General features: G+C 37.1%; 1 protein-coding gene across 1 annotated transcript; it reads right to left on the bottom strand.

The window, feature by feature from the left end:
• Positions 1 to 782: 782 nt before the first annotated feature.
• LOC105394104 (transmembrane protein 205) lies at positions 783 to 16793 on the bottom strand. The gene is made up of 5 exons (XM_011565944.3): positions 16467 to 16793; positions 9634 to 9806; positions 4770 to 4933; positions 2967 to 3089; positions 783 to 2401 (listed from the first exon to the last, which is right to left on the bottom strand). Exons 1-5 carry the CDS (start codon positions 16715 to 16717, stop codon positions 2240 to 2242), a joined length of 873 nt encoding a protein of 290 aa, XP_011564246.2. The 5' UTR covers positions 16718 to 16793; the 3' UTR covers positions 783 to 2239.
• Between the last annotated feature and the right edge of the window lie 579 nt (positions 16794 to 17372).

Raw genomic sequence — 17372 nt, 5'->3', positions numbered from 1 at the left:
TTTTAATTTATGTAGGTGTAGTATAAGTATAATTATGTATACGCAGTGTGCTCTATATCCAATAGGCAGTGTCTCATGCAGTCAGTTCAGTACCTACCTAGTTCCCTATCTAAAAGTTAAGCGAGGTGCCTGTTTTTTGTGGGAACTTTTAAAATACATACTCAGTACTTAATTAACTTTTTAAGGACCGATCTTATCACAGTGCTGCCTCTGACCTCACTGGTGTGGTTGGATTTGGCGCCATAACTGACCCCCACCCACTTCCTACCTAACCATATCACATAAGTACCTACATTATTTGGCGCCGAAAAGAAACAGGAACCTTCGTAAGTTTTATTTTTTCTACATCTTCATGCATTCATTCATGAGTTGCCAAAGTCAGCGATCGGGCAAATTGACTGCCTTTTATGGTTTCGATTCTTGATCTGACTTTACAAATCGTTCTTTTAAGTCTTCGAAACACACAATTTACCAAGTAGGTACCTACCTAGTTTGACCGATCTACTTTAACATCTAAAATTTCTGTAAGTATACCTTTAAATTACATACCTACCTAGTACCTAAATCGTAGTAGCTGTAGGTCGGAGTAGAACATAATTTCTTTATATTTTTTTTGAAATGTTGTCAGAAAAATAGAAGTCCCAATGGATGCTGGCATCCTCCTTCGTCTGCCACTGGCATCAATACCTATACCTGCGAGTACTTGGCGAGTACCTACCAAAAAATTACCTCCACCTCTGAAAATGAACTTAATGATGGCCACTTCAATAAACAACACGTCATAATCACAAGTAAGATTTTTTATTTTAAATGTTTTCAAATTCATCTTTTCAAATAAATAACAAAACCTTACATTTAACTTTCAGATCATTTAAAAGCAATAAAATACTAAGTCATTTTAAATATCACTGTGTAATTGACATAAATATGGTTTTCTACATTTAGTATAATGCCTAATTACTAAAATACTATGGTTATTTAACCCAAGTACCTAAAATACTAAGCTCCAATTTCACAATAGTCGGTTACATCGTAGCCAGGGAAAGGTTAATCAATTATACCTACGTCATCTCCATATTAAATTCTTAACAGTTGTGTCAAAAGTCAAGCAATAACCAGGGAGGTTATGTTCTAACCTAACTATGGAGAAATTGGAGCTAAACATAATATATTTTAGCAAGCTGCTTGAGCGCATGCACGACTGCGCGCGATTAAACCCGGGTTTCATTAGCACATTTATTTCATCTAAACAAGATTCGCTTGCTGAGTGATGACTAGACTCAAACACACAACATTCACATGATTCGATTACTTACTAGCACAAATTCTACTAATATAATACTGCATCGTATCTCGACCCTACAGTTGCTGAAGTGACAACTCCATATAAGTATTTCACATTAATATGCTTGCTGCATACACAGAGTGAAATATAACTGCAAAAATTGCTAAGCAGATATCACATTTGTAGTTGCTAGCTCCATAAATTCCTGCGGACTTAATATCCGTGTTTTTAACATTACGATGGCAAGACTATCGCTACTTAGGATTACATACTTTACGCTACTTACTATGGCAGTAATTGCAGGAAATTAGAGAGCAGGCAACGAGAGTCCCATCTGCAACTTTTAATTGATCAAGTAGCCTACAGTCAGCTTGTGGCAGCTTCCACATAATTATTTAATTAACATTAACATAGCACGAGTGCATAGTTAGCAGTCGTTACGAATAGCTTGGCAAGATCTTTCTAATCTACTTCCTTTTTAAGCGACTCATTGCGATCTCTAACTGCAGCAATGGAACCGCGGCTTAATCCAAATATCTCACTCGAAGTTTCTCTAGGAAACGATACATGCGACCAGCGCCTCAAAAGCCATAATTTTCTTATACCTAATAAACAATTTAATACTTCACCTATACTACATTGTTTTAATAGAAAACAAATCCGCAGATTTATCTTTCCGGAACTAGACGCCTCGTCAAATCTCCCACTTTTCTTTTAGAAACCCCTCTACAATACAATAAATTAATCGATATCACCGATCATTAATAAAGGGGCCAAAAATCAGCACCACCACAAAACAAAACATCGCGATACCTAAACAAATGACAGCTCTATCTAATCATAAACTATCACGATGCGCGATCCGAGATAGAGCAAAATTCTGAATTTGAATTTTAAAATTCGACTCGCAGTTTAATCTCAGCGGTGTAGTTCCGTGTTGAAGGCTCTATGGCTCTAGTGGCACATGGAGTCCACGATGATCATGGTGGAGTAGATGGAGCAGCCCAGGGCGAGCATGGTGCCCATGGCTATGGACGAGTGGAAGGCTCTGAAGGTCTTCAACTCGCGCATGTAGAGTGGACAGTGAGCCAACTCGCCCAACACTAGGCGACCGACCTGCGGACAACAATGTGCGTATTAAGTAATAGATAAGGGTACAACACTACACTAATCCTGAGATTAAGGTGATAGTTGAAGATACAGATTAAACGTTATCATTTCTAATAAATTATGGTAAGTAGGAGTAGGTATTGAATTGATCACGTAGGGTAGCCGCAATATATCAAAGCATCATGTTATTAATGTTGTCAGATAGTTACTGATTATTTGTTTGTTTGCCTCTTTGATTTTATCAGTCACATTATTAAAGTATGCACTTAAATGTAGGTAGATACTCTACAAACTTTCGGATGGTAGCAGAGCCGAGCCGAGCAAGTGGTAGAGCTGAATTCCTATGTGGCAAGGACCAAAAGCTTCAAGGTGTCCCAAAACAGTACAAGGATCCAATCACTTCTCAGCTTCATTAATAAAACTACTCCAAGAGCAATGAAAAAGTTCCAGTGATGTAGACACAGAACATAGAATAACGCGGACTCGGGTGTACCCTCACACAGAACGCCAATGGCCGGTGAAACGTTTTCATTGCTCATGAGTGTAATAACAATATCCAATGCACCCTCACCTCCTGGCCGCCTCCAGCCGACTCTTCCATCTGCGTCTTGACGTGCTTGGCGCGCAGCATGGGCTTCACCAGGTACAGACGCACGTACGCCTCTATACTGAACACCGATAGAAGCAGTGCCAACTGGAAACAAAAGAGGGAAAGGTTAGGTTAAGTTCTACCAAGACACAGGGCACTTTCTAAATGTAGAAAAGTTTGTAATAAAATTGAGCTCATAAAAGAATATAATTATTAACTAATATATTGTTCGATGAATAAAAACTTTTGACTACGACTTTAGGATTTTAGTTATGTCACTACAATGGCGGTAGTCTGATGTAGTTAATGGTCGAAGAATCTATAACTTAGCGTAGGACTGAACCAACGCTAGAAGGGTTGCTGGTTGGATGAGGAAGGCAGAGGACAGAAAGTTGTGGCCAAGGAACATAAGTAGGTACTTTTCTAACGAGAAGGTTGTGTCGGTCATTAAGAGATGCCGATGTCCAGCAGAGGATGACTTAAAAGCTGATGATGATGAATCGTTAGTTATATCTAGAGTAAGGGCGAAGGATATGAAGAAGTGGATAAGTAGTAATTTAACATGTCACGTCTGTACTACAAAAAGTAAGGTAGGTCGATCTCCATATCAAAATTTTCCACTTCCATAATATTTAATTATCAAATCCAAATAATCCATAAAATCAGTCCGTAACAATCTTACTCAGACAGGAATTGTATATGGATTAACCTTTTTAACCTCAATTTTTGTGGTCATAAAAATGACATACAATCTAAATACGAGACAATATACTGCATTCATTAATTTACTTATCAGGGGTTCTATCGGTTACGTTTCTTTAACATTGATAAGCAGTCACTACCTAACTAAATGACCGTAAGAAGCATGGTCGAAAACGTGCCTTGCAATCTGTTGCTAATAAACGTATCCAAACGGATATACTTAATCATGTCGTCAAATTAAGATAGCTCCTATCAAAACAAACAAATAAAGTGAAGGTATGATAAAGAAATAAAAGGAATTGACAAACTTTCACAAAAAATACGAATCATGGCATGAAAACTTAGGTGGTTGCCATACAGTTGCCGTTCAGTTGCCATAGGGTTCCTTACCGCAACCTGCTATGTATGCTGAGTCTTTATTGATTTTACGTATCCAATCAGAATAATGCATTCATTTTATTGCCACAATAACATAAAGTATTGCCTGTTCCGCTTGGTAGCCTTGATGGCACTTAGCGAGTGATCACAATGCAATTCAATTTACTTCAAAGGTTATTATGAAGGCTATTTCTTTATGCAGATTTAATTTTCTTAAGCGAAACGGAAGCGGATCCGAGTATTTATAGTGCATTTAGATAAACACTAATCTTTCTTATTTATATGTAAATGTTGAATGTCGTCTTCGTTATGTCTTCCCTATAAGTTAAGCGCTAAGTTAGCAGAAAGAAGCTCCTCTTGATTTCCTTTAGTCATCATACACAATCTTTTACTGCTTTACCCACTTAATCGACTTCAAGAAGGAGCACCAAACAGTCTCTACCTTCCTCATCCCTTCGTGTAGAGTAGACGCCTCTACGTAGTCTCCACTCTGGCATAAAAAAGATGTAACTCTACTGCTTCACCCACTTAAAAGAGCTCTATAAGGAGTACCATAACTATCTCTACCTTCCTCATCCGTTGGTGTAGAGGGAGATGCCTGTCCGTACTCTCCACGTACTCTCAAGAAAATACGTGACATGTAGAGTAGATGCCTCTACGTGGTCTCCACTCTACCATTAAAACAATCGTATGAAAAGCACCAACCTGCACCCAGCTGGTCCTCTGGAAGCCAGTAACACACTGCAGCTGCAGGTAGCCCAGCAGCGCCAGCAGGCTGACGCCGGCGTTGAAGGCGAAGTACACGGGGAACAGCACCGCCTGAACGCGACCGAACTCGTGCCGGGGGAGGGAGAAGTACAGCACCACGCCTGGGGAGGGAGGGAGAGGTTAGAGCGGCTCAGGGTGTTTCGCTTGACTAGGGGAGGTTAAGATGTTTCTTTTGATAGATTGGACGAAAGTAACCCTAGAAGTGCCGAATCAACTGAACTTTATAGAAGTCCGGAGCACGACCAGATTCTTACTGCTGATGATAATCCAGGCAGCCAGGAAGATTAGCATAGATCCTTTCTCCATGGTGACAAACCCTAAACGCACTCCAGTGTTTATTATTTATTTATTTATTTATTTCTAATACTTATATTATCTAACAGGATACACCTAACACAATAATATAGAAACATCAAACAATAACACAAACTTTCATAACAAGATATACAAATAATAATAAACACAATAAACTAATCAACACTTAACATATTTAGGCCCTGTTTCACAATGTCTGGTTAGTGGCTACCTGTGAGATAAAATACATGCTGTCACTCTCTGATATTATTTTTTTGACGGTGACAGCATGTATTTTATCCCACAGGTAGCCCCTAACCAGACATTGTGAAACAGGGCCTTAACATAACCTTTACGAACTCACCCAAAGAACATGTGAGAATGTCAGTCCTCTTAGATGCCTTGTTAATAAGCCTAGCTATAATTAATAATTATTGTAAGTATCAGTATAAGGTTGATAATGTATAAAAGTGACCGACTGACACATGCTATAGGTAGTCGGAAAGTAAGAAATGTAATAAAATCCATTTAATAAATAGACATTACTCGTATGAGCTATATGTATAGGTAATTAACATGTGCCGTCTGACTGTTCGTCTAGGCATTCCCTACACATTACACTTGACAAAATGATGTAACAGAGCAGAGTTCATTCATCGCAACATATTGCTGATGTAAGTAGATAGTTGCTATGTTGAGTTTGTAAATTAAATGAGTGCATATAAAGTATGTCAAGGTTTTATCAGGGCATAGCATCTGAAATTTGTGTAGGTAGGTACCTATAATTTTGCTTATACTTAGCATAGGTTAATTTCAGAAACCCACAGTACAATAATACAGCTACTTTTCTAGGTATATTACTAATCAAAAGTGTTAATAACCGAATGGAAACTTCTACAGTACAATTTAGGTTGCAATTAACAACTATCCAGCCCTTTGGCCTTTACAATGTAAATTATTTATACCTCTATGTGACATGTTTCGATTGTATAGTCGCCGCCCAGTATAATGATAGTATGCGCCTCTACAGTAAGGTAATAAATATTTAACAGCCAAGAAACACCTCTTTTTCTTAATTAGTGTTTATTATTAAATTACTTACTTACTTACATGAATGTATGATATTAACTATGGTATTGCTGGTTTTGTATACATACATAATTATATGGTAAGTATATATTCTTGTTACCATGTTACTCTTTGTAACACAAACTTTGGATAAGTATTTTACTTGTATCTATTGTCCCTTATCTAATATAGGTACGTATCGGACTCAGTACGAGTGTACCTATGCGCTATACTATAATAATATAGTCTATACGCCTATACACAGGTAGGTAATAGGTAGGTGCCTATAGCTATTTTTGGCCGCGCAAAAAGGTAAGGTGATATGATAAGGTCATATCAATGATAGAAGAATTGATGCCAATCATTTAGTCGAGTACTGACCCGGAGGGTCTCTGGAGCACCCTCTATGTACTTATGTACTCATGTGGGTAAGTACATAGTAACCTACGTCATCGACAGTCGGATGCTCAATACATACTCATGAATATGTTCATATATTATGGGTACGAATCAAACGCAATGGTCCAAATTTCAGTGCGCGCGCGAGTAACTATAATATCTATAATATACTTATGTAGGTACATATTCAACATCAGTCGACGTATAATGATAATATCTGGTAGGTATATACTAATAAAATGTGCGCAAAATAAATGTCGGTAATTTTTATTACTTACGAGGGCGATACCGAAACGATCGGGAATAGAAAAAAGTACAAAGATATCATAATATTATTTACTTTTATTGTTTTTCAAAGTAGTCTCCGTGACATTCAATGCACTTTTTCATTCGATTAAACCAATCATTGAAACAGTAATTCCAGTCTGAAGTGGATACTGTCAAAACAGCTGATTTGTAAGCTTCGACCGCCTCTTCTGGGCCGCTAAACCGTTGACCACGTAGCATATCTTTAATTCTTGGGAATGTAAATAGGCCGGTTAAACTAGTTCTTGATCTACCAAGATTTTTAACTATTCTGTGAGAGATATTAATAAATTTAATTGCTACCATGGAATTAGGAAGGACGATAGCTAACTAATAAATTAAGTTTATTTGAAAATAGCCAGCAGTCTTTTGACACAATAAAATATACTTGGCAGGTTATAAAATATACCTAATTACCCTAGTATTAAGAATATGAAGACTAACGAGGGACTAATTACCAGAAGGTGAAGATGAAGAATGCTGATTTCAGTCCTTCCGATGCTGTCTGTGGAATACAGTTATGGCTGCAATCATGAACTACCGCATAACTATTTCTAAAACGGTAGATTAAGACCTCCGAGGTAGTAACAAAAATGTGTCACTTAGTTTAAGTATAATCAACTCTTCATCCTTGGATTATAATATTTTTTATCATTATCGTATCGTATAGTACATCATAATTCGTAAACATAAAACAATATGATATCATTAATCATAAACCGCGAAACTTAATTTATCTTTTGGCGTTTTAATAACAACAACACAATAACCTCAACTTAGAGAGATAATAGTACCGTACCATTACCTTAGAACCCATTTGAAAGGTTTCACTCGAAATTCAACGATAGGTACTTGACTGCAGTAACTTAGTAGAAATCATGGCTTTACTAATTAAAACAACTGTAACCTGTATAAATACATGACCTGATCCAGCTAACAAAAAACTAAAACATTCAATTAAAATTGTAGATGTAATGGTTAACATCCTCTGTCAATGACTTTCGGACATTATTTGCAATTATTTAGTACTTAAATGCTCTCGTGAGACCGCTGTGGGGGCCAGAATTCTCAGAACCGACCCGCTTCGTGAACGCCCATCGCGAACAACGATGATGTAATTTTAACAAGGTTTACAACGTGTAATATAATTTGCCCTTATTAGTATAATTTAACTACCGTCTTCAGGTAAAGTGAAGTATAAGTGATAAAGCTGTGGAGGGAAATAAGTTGAGAAGTCGATACTACCACATACTAATGCTATTTTGAAATTAAATTACTTATGTTATTCAAGAAGTTGTCACTAATAGTATTCCTAGTCTCAGCTATGACTACCAATCATGATCATGTATATTTCCACTTACACTTCTTCGCTGTTAATATTGCAAATTCAATTCGATTGCTATGAGACATGTTTCCTACATCCAGGGATCCAGGCGTTTTTCTGGCTTCATGCTTATTTAACTACTTGTCAGCTTACTGTCCTCCGATATCATAAAATGAATGATTAATAAGATGAGGCAATGTCGGCAGCCCATCGGTATACTTAAACCTTGTTTTCACACAGCAAAGATGACAGTTAACATGAATAATATTTGCAGAGATAATGTTAACCACTTGTCCATACAAGAAATTGCAGTTGTGTTGTTATGCGATGAAGTCATTAAACCTTAATGTAGGTAGATCTAATAGTCTAATGATTATTATTGAAGCTTTCCTGGAATATTTCTTTATACCTAGTATCTTTAAACGTTTCGAATCGAACATCATTATAGTTAATCGATAAAACTGCTATTCAATTATCTTAACTGATTAAGTACGGCAAAATAAAAAGGCGAAAGACAATCGATTTTTTAATCTGAAGAGCTCACAATAATTGATGTCAACACCTGATTGCATTATTAGACGCTATGTAAGCACGTGATACGAGTAGTAAATAATATCTTTAGAAAAGAAGCATATGAATATAATTAAGTATCTTGTACATAAATAACTAGGTACGTAGTTACTGTAAAAAAAATACGAATAAAATATAGATGATACTTATAAGTGGTACGAATGAAATCAGCTCACTAGTTATATTCTGGAATATCCTGGCATATCGTATCTTGACTGAAGAGTCGTGGAAAATAACTTATACTGTTTACCGTAATCACAATCACTGTCTGATAAACAACAGACAATTTAGTATAAAGATGTCACGAGGAAAAACCGAATCCAGATAAATCTTGCTTCTGTAAAATCCTGTCAGAGAAACTTGATAAATCAAGATTTGTCTCAGTATAAGTACACACCCACAAAAATCCCAGCGATACGCAAACACCGATGCGTCACTATCGAAACCGTTACTACCTGACGGGATTTTACAGTATCATGATTAACTACGCATTTGAATTCGGACGTTTCCTTGCCACACATGGCACATGATCACATATTTTCGGTACTCAGAAACACCTCCAAACTGCCCATCCAACAATAGATGAATCTAACTTTTGTGAAGAAGTGGGTAGGACACTTCTACCTGCTTCTACTATCGCCTCCATAACACACTGGAGTGACAACACCGCACACACCTACTTTTTTGAGCTTCTAGAAATCCTTAATCCAAATCAGGCTGTTTACATATAAGGTTGGTGCTAATACTAGAACTAAGCTGTAACCCTGTTATTATTGTATTGCCTTGTATAAAGCACTGTTTTGTGTATCAATAAATAAACAAATCTAACACTCCACTCACCAGAAATAAGCGTCATCCACACTTGCGCGCCGAGATGCGTGGCGACAGCTGCCACGTACAGCGCCCGCCAGCCGCGCGCGGTTCCCACGGCGGCGCCGGGCCGCGCCAGCCACGCCAGCAGCACCAGCGCGGCCAGCGCCACGTGGAACGGCTGCGTGCAGCGGGTCAGCACTCTGTGGGGAAGAGGTCAGGGTTCAACATTTATTGGTGACCTGCTGAAGTGGCGAAGAGCCGGGTATAGCTGGATAATGATTATGGTGCGTTAGTTTTGGAGTGGAGGGGAAACGACGCGTAGGCAGAAGGAGGATGTCGTGGCTCCGTAATATAAGAGAATGGACGGGAGTCAGCGTAGTACAGCTGATGCGCTTGCCGAAGAATAGAGAGGAGTACTTATGCAGAACTGACCGCCAACCTCCAGTAGTGGAGAGGCACTAGAAGAAGAATAATGGGGTGCTGACTTTAGCCAGGTAACCGATGGAGAAGGCTGAGGACAGTGCTGTGGCACTCGCGTAACCTATGTATGTCTAGCAGTGTGCGATTGTGCTACATTCTACATTCTATTTACATAGATTATTTTCTGTGTGATTATATATTTTTAAAGTACGAGTATCAGTTAAAACCTGTTATAATTCATTACCGCACGTGGATTGCAAAGTTTAACTAATCAGTAGCGCACTAGACTATTCATGCACTAACCGAGTGTGAGATTGCTGATAACCAACGAGTAATAGACGTACCGTGGTTGACTTGTGCGTGATTAGTGAGACTAGCGACGGTACGATAAACACTATCGTTTAATTTACCGGTCTTTGTAGATTCAAATCTTATATCTATTCTATTAAGTAGATTGGATATCATTTGCGTATTGGTTTGCTCCATATTTACGTACTTCCAAGTCAATTGTCTTTGTTTGTTGCTTTAGTTACGTACTGGTAACTGTGAAGTTACGATAACATATATTTTTCTCTTTAACGTATGTTTGAGATAAACATGTTTATAGCAAGTAGCTGCATGCTAATAAGTTGGCAATATATTTTCCCCTAAAACACATGCTTATCTGATAAAGAGTAAATAAATGAGGTATTAGTGCATTTCCTGTTTTTCCGAGGCTGTGTAATCAACAACTCACATACCTATGCCTATGTAGTGATAAATAGATATAAGTAGATAGGTATATAGTATGTAAGTACTCTAGAATAGAATAAAATATTAATGTACTCAGTCAGTCAGTGAAAGTCCGCCTGGGAATCTGTCGCATAGTTCATCGGTTTCATGACGACATAACAAATATTTCAATTGCACTTTCGCATATCAAGCCATTTCCCCACATTGCATCAGCTGTTTCTCAAGGGGGCTACTCCGATACTGAGCGTGGCTCGTGTTATCGAGTGACGCGGGTGCAGGTGTGATAAGACCGTGCTACGTGCCTAAAATCACGAAGGCCATGCGAAATTGCACACTTACTTTCTAATTCGTAGCGAAAGACGGGAAATGTATAGCTTATGGTGGTTTTTATGAAATTTCACTGTAATATATGGAGTTTTGCGTTTGCTTTTATCTATGTACGTAAAAATACCTATGTTCAAAGTAATTGTGCATGTGCAATGACTGATTGCTGATAACAATACCAACAGTAGGTATACAGTCAATCAGATAATAGATAAAATTTAAGTGTGTCAACGTTATCTCGAACAGATGGGAGGTTTCGAGTTTCCAAAAATCTTTGTGTACTTATATAAGTATCAAAATGTTTATATTCTGCGTAGAAGCTTATCAATACTTACAAACTTTTGCCTTTATCTATGACATTCTTGGTATGGGGTCCATCACTTTAAAACATCTAAGATTGCATTGGGGCGCCACACATCGAATAACTCTTATAAACCAGCAGTTACCAGCTCCGAAGTTGCCAAAGGTCTCGTTAAAATACAGACAGAAAGAGTTAAAAAAAGTGTTCAAAATTATGCAGTCTGCAGGCTTTCGTTTTAACGATGACGTAGAAACGAGTCGTACGCTTTGAACTTTAATTTTATTTTCATTTCACTAAACGCCTCACTGCCGTTGGTGAATATAAAATAAACACTTATCCTAAATTAATTCACACTTACGCCTCATAAATTTAATGATGAAAGTTTCCACATTTGAAGTGATGGGTGGTTGAGTGGACACTCGTGACGTCATTCGGAAAAGTTCCAACAATTTGAAGAATTATGATGATGCAGCAAATACTAGGTAAGTAGGTACTTCTAATGAAGAGTTGTCATTAAGGGCGAGATATAATCATTAGTAAGTAATTATTGATAATATTTATGTAACATACAATTCTATATCAACACCTGGATCTCATATGATGTTTACCTATACGAAACTAATGATTTAAAATTATCTCAGTGTCTTCAAAAAAAACCAAACCAAAGCCTTCGGCTGTAACTGACCAGTCCTAGGCGTCGTTTAAACAGTCTTGTTTTCATGAAATGACGCAAACACAACGTACGAATAATATTATTGACGTAATACATAAACATAAAACAATAATAGTCAAAATAATATATCTGTAGCTTCATTAATTAAATATTGTCTGAAATATGCGAAAGTAACGATAAGAATTGAATTTCGGCATTTCCACTTCAATATATTATTCAGTGTATTTTTTCAGCCTCTGAATTGTTCTAGAAGATAGATCACTTATAGACATCAATGTCAACAAGCTTTTAATGACCTCTTCACCCTGTGAACCTCTTTATGATATTGACCCCAATATTTTAACTGAAGTCAAGTGAAAAGTATCTCTACTTATTAAAACATTATGATTCAGATACCAAGCTGAATGGTTACTTCATAGCCACATCACATGCTGAGCTGGTGCCTTTTTGACGCTCTGGACAGCAACCTTGATTGTTTGTATTGTATTGTTTTCTGTTTTTTGAAATAAAAAATGTAGTATTCTTTTTTGTTTCTGTTTTTATTGTTCAGTGTGTCAAATAAATGTTTATTTATTTCTTTCTTTCTTTCATAGCCACTAAAAATAATTTACAAAACGATCCCACGTCGTCATCGTCACTGTAAATTTAAAATTCAAATCGTTGCAGTTAAATGTTAAATGTTAAATCCTTCAGTGATCCCACACAGCCAGGCTATTTACAATAATTAGCTCCGGTATGCGATCAGTTTAACAGCGCCATTACACTCATTGGATGCTAATTGTGGACGCATAATTGTAATATTCCAATTGCGTTCCATTGCAGTGGGCCTGTAGTACAATAAACACTTTAAAATCTAATCTCAGGATGGAGACTGAATCTTCGGATGATTTAGGTTTTTGCGCTGCAATGTCTAGACTTAGTTTGAATTTTGAATGAATATATTTATTATAATTTGCCGATCATGTTGTAAAATTTCCAAAATCCGCTGGACCGAAGAATTATGCTTGTATAAGGAAGGTCGAGGACAGAGTGTTATGTAGCCAATTAGTCAGGGAATATAGTAGATATAGAAATCTGATGATGATAATAATTACCAAAAGCTATACCTGAAAGTAGAGGTAGTGAGTAATATTGATATTTCATAATATTCATATAGAACCGTGATCTTTACTACATGACTAATACTATTGGCACTATAAGAGCATCATCAAGAACATACTATGAATGTGTATTATACATATTTCACACTCAGATCATCAATATCGTGTCATCAACCGTCAATGACCCGATAAAACATCAGGGGTAATTCTAGTATTAAATCAAATGAACAGACACGAAAATATGATAAGCAGACTTTTTATGATTTAGGTTTTACAGATGTTAAACTTTTCAGTTGAGTTATCAATGAAGACAGCGAGATTGAATCTGCAATGGATAGTCATAACTCACAACTCATTATTTGAATTGAAAGTACATTGGCAGATAATTCTTAATTCTAAATACTTAGCGACTAGTGATTCTGGAGAAATGTAGCTTCGTACTACCGACCTATTATACATATACCTACAATAAACGAGTATTTTTGCGTCACCCGACGTCGTCGTCGCTCGGTGCGCAGCTCGCGATGACGTACACTATACGGTTATTGTTATTGTCTTCAGTAAACACGAGAGTACGAGAGGAATCATGTGATTGTGGAGGTATGTTGAGATATATTTTAATTGAGATCAAATGCGACAAAATGATAACTGGGCATGCCTTGTTTCTGGGTCTGGATAATCGACTTGGGAAAACTCAATTCGTTTTCTAAAACATTCTGTAAAGTAAGTAAACAAAATCGAAAGTAGAGCAGCAGGTTATAAGATTACATTGAAATAACCGTGTAAATACAAGTATGGTACATAATACACAGACAGGTAACATCGCTACGGCTGGTGCATCCGCAGTTATTTTTAACCAGAAATCCTTTCTCGCGGGCCCTTTTAAGAAATACGACTTTATAATTTTATCCTCAACGGGCCCGTGGCATTTCTTTAAATGTAGCCTTCTTATGGGTTTGTACAATGTTTATTTATGACTTACATTCAACTGAGCTAATTGCTCATCAGATAAAGCGTTTTAAAGCGCAGATTTTATTTTAAGTGTAAGTTTTACGAATCTTTTGGGCGTTTTGAATGTATTGCACTGTCAAGGAGTTATCTACTGCACATAATTGACCTCGTATTTTAAATTTTTGGACTTCCTTTAAATTGAAAGTGTAATATGGACCATTAACGTGTTAACTTACTGTCGTGTTAACTTATTAACACTTCAGTGCATACAAGGGCAGTGTATCAGAATAAATGCGGTTTATTTAAATAAAAAAATGTATACATATATTATTGCTTCAATTGTTCACTTATATAAGCCGAAAGATAATAATATTACGATAATCTTTAGGAGAATTATTCTGGTTATCAAAACGCTATCACAGATTGACACACGCCCAAAAATATTGTTTTATTATTGGAGAGTTTCAGAAGCTTTCATAATACTGACCATGGTTACGACTAGGTGTTAGCAAAATGAGTTCCATACACATTATACAGTTCGTTAATCCTGTCAACTTTGTGAACTTGGATATGGGACACGATGAACTTTCCGACAGATGTTCTAGGTCGACAATGCGTGTAAGTATAAGTATTATGCAAGAGTCATTGGCACTTGAAATTATTTCAGTAGCAACTTCTTGCTGAAAACAAGCGTGATTCACGTCTAACGTCACTCGTCCATCCCGTGATACTACTGGCTTATCCCAAATTGATGTACACTCAATTAAAGATACATAAGTAATAGCACTTGAATTTTTCTATCTTGATAATATTTTAAATATACCTATCGTCTTTACATCATAATATTTCCTTGTTTCCTACTTTTTATAGCGGGTTTTTAAACTGTAGGAGCTGCGATGTGTGTGTCGTTATTATTTTGTTTTAATATATTCTTACTATATTGCTACGTGGTCGCGTCGATTATTATTATTCTTAGGTATAAAATATATTCAAGTTATTTGAACATGAACGTCGAAGATTTCAATATTGAAACAAAAGTTTTACGGTTTTACGACATGTGATGAAGAAATATAACTATCGCTATTTATTTGTCGATACCTACAGTTATATTTTAGTTTTTTTTTTATTATAGATAAAGTATATAACAGCATGGTGATAAGGTTATTATAAATAATGTTTAATAGGTACCATTATACCGAATGATAATAAAATATGAGCATGCTTATCATGATCGCCTGGCAATTATCAACACATCGCGAATTACATACAAATACAACACTGAATTACTTCTAAGGTACTTATGAACCGTGAGAAAGTATAGCACGTGCTGCTTGAACTATAAATCTTTTATGACCTTTATAATCGTTGAATAAAGCCTGTATTCCATTGTTTGAGAATGTTTATACCTGGCCGTGGGTTTCATAACAAGATGACATCGAATGAATGGCTGAATGGTATACATTCTCTGAAGCGACGTGCCTTTCAGCACGGTTCAGACTGGGTGGAGGTAGCTGAACGGTATCCTTCCAGGTGGGATTCAGATGAGATGCAGGTAGGATGAAGGCAAGAGCAGACAGGGTGCTGGTGTAGGTCAGGTAGGATGTAAAATTCTAGGCTTAATTAAGATTTGACTATTGAGTTTCACCGTAGTATTTATGATCATGTCAACTCAACTACGGAAACCTTTCGCTCTAATAAGTACGACTTACTTATTGTATAATATGAAAGAAGAAAATATTCTCGTAATTATATTTGGTACGGAAGGTTCAAGTTAAATTAGCACTAATTGCAAATTGTACTATAAAAGTACAAATAAATTAATCTCAATATGACCCAAATCACTATATCTGGTAGAACTGGCAGGAAAAAATCATGACAAGTACTAACGACCTCGCATTGATTCGTTTCGCTAACGAACTAGATCTAGGTATTCTATATTAAGACTTTACTATGCCAAATGTGTCCAAACCTAAAATAGCAACACCACTTTCACTATTATTCATGAATGTTCCATTTAAAACACTGTGGAGAGAGAGCATTGCATGGAAACATCAAAAGTAATTCAGTAAAACCTTGGCAACGATACTGAAAAACTATTTTCACCGACTGCAATTGTACACTGTACCTATACAACAACTTTACTGTACATTCGAGATGCGGGACAATCTTCAGGCATTGTGTTTTCATGACCTTTTCAATCACTTCATACGTTAACGGTTAAAGGCATAATGCTATTGCATCCAGCATTGTTACATGCTAAACTCCACATAATACAAACAATACCAGGTCTGTGATACAAACACTGGCTGGCAACAAAAACTCTCAAACTTCTTTCACAAAAAAAAGAAATCATACTTACACATAAGTCTTGGTCTCCTGTATCCGATGCGCCGCCTGCTTCACCAGGTCGTAGCCGAGCTTGGTGTACTGCGTGGAGACGGCCAGCAGGTCGGGCTGGTAGGCCACCTCCCGGAGCTTCTCCTCATCAGTGGGATCCGTCACGATGTTGTGCTTCAGCTTCATGCGTTCTATGCTCCGGTTAGGTCTAGTCTTCGGCGGCGGGGCCTCCACGACAGCCGGCGCGATGTCTCTCACACACATATTGCACATGTTATTTCAACGGTCCGGTTGCTAGCGTATACGCGGGGCGTTTGGGCGCCGCGGTCGCGCGGTCGTGTATATAAGACGCGTGAATTTCAGCCCCCCCACTCCCCTCTGAAACGGCTGCACGCGCGCACTCGGCGTGCGCTTGACGGGTTGAGTCGAGCCTCTTATCATTATCAGTGATTAGCGCCCGCTGCCGCTATCGTAACGATTCTGCCGTTATGCAGATAGAGATAGATAGAGACTAGGTAAAGTGATTTTGCCGCATTATCTGCGGTTTACAATTACACGATTGTTGTGTTTTATTTCGCAATCAAATGAAAATCGATGTTTTAAATTTTATAGGATGTTTTTGGTGGATCTGAGGTATCAGACAGTTATAATTATACATGTAAACAATAACCGCAATATTCTGAGGACTGCATGGTACTGATAGAGTTCTTAGAGCACCATGGTCTGGGAACATGATCGCACATAACAAACAAACATGATAATAATTATAATAATGGCTTTCATTATATTCTTCATTTTTGGCTCATCTATTGGCTTTTGGCTCATCTATTGGCTATTGGCATTTGGCTCATGTATTAGCTTTCATTATATTCTTCATTTTTTTTATAAAATGTCAAAAGCAAAATCTTTATTGTAAATAAATGAAGAT

Source organism: Plutella xylostella, chromosome 5 (assembly GCF_932276165.1).
Source record: "Plutella xylostella chromosome 5, ilPluXylo3.1, whole genome shotgun sequence".
Classification (NCBI taxonomy): Eukaryota; Metazoa; Arthropoda; class Insecta; order Lepidoptera; family Plutellidae; genus Plutella; species Plutella xylostella.
The sequence above is the reverse complement of the archived record's forward strand: the minus strand, read 5'-3'. Positions and strand labels throughout refer to the sequence as shown.

Coding starts and splice junctions, on each gene's coding strand:
- LOC105394104 (XM_011565944.3), bottom strand. CDS start 16,717: ATGTGCAATATGTGTGTGAGAGACATCGCGCCGGCTGTCGTGGAGGCC. Junction 3,090..4,769: donor AGAGGACCAGCTGGGTGCAG/GTTGGTGCTTTT, acceptor TTTTGTTTCCAG/TTGGCACTGCTTCTATCGGT. Junction 2,402..2,966: donor CGGCTGGAGGCGGCCAGGAG/GTGAGGGTGCAT, acceptor TGTTGTCCGCAG/GTCGGTCGCCTAGTGTTGGG.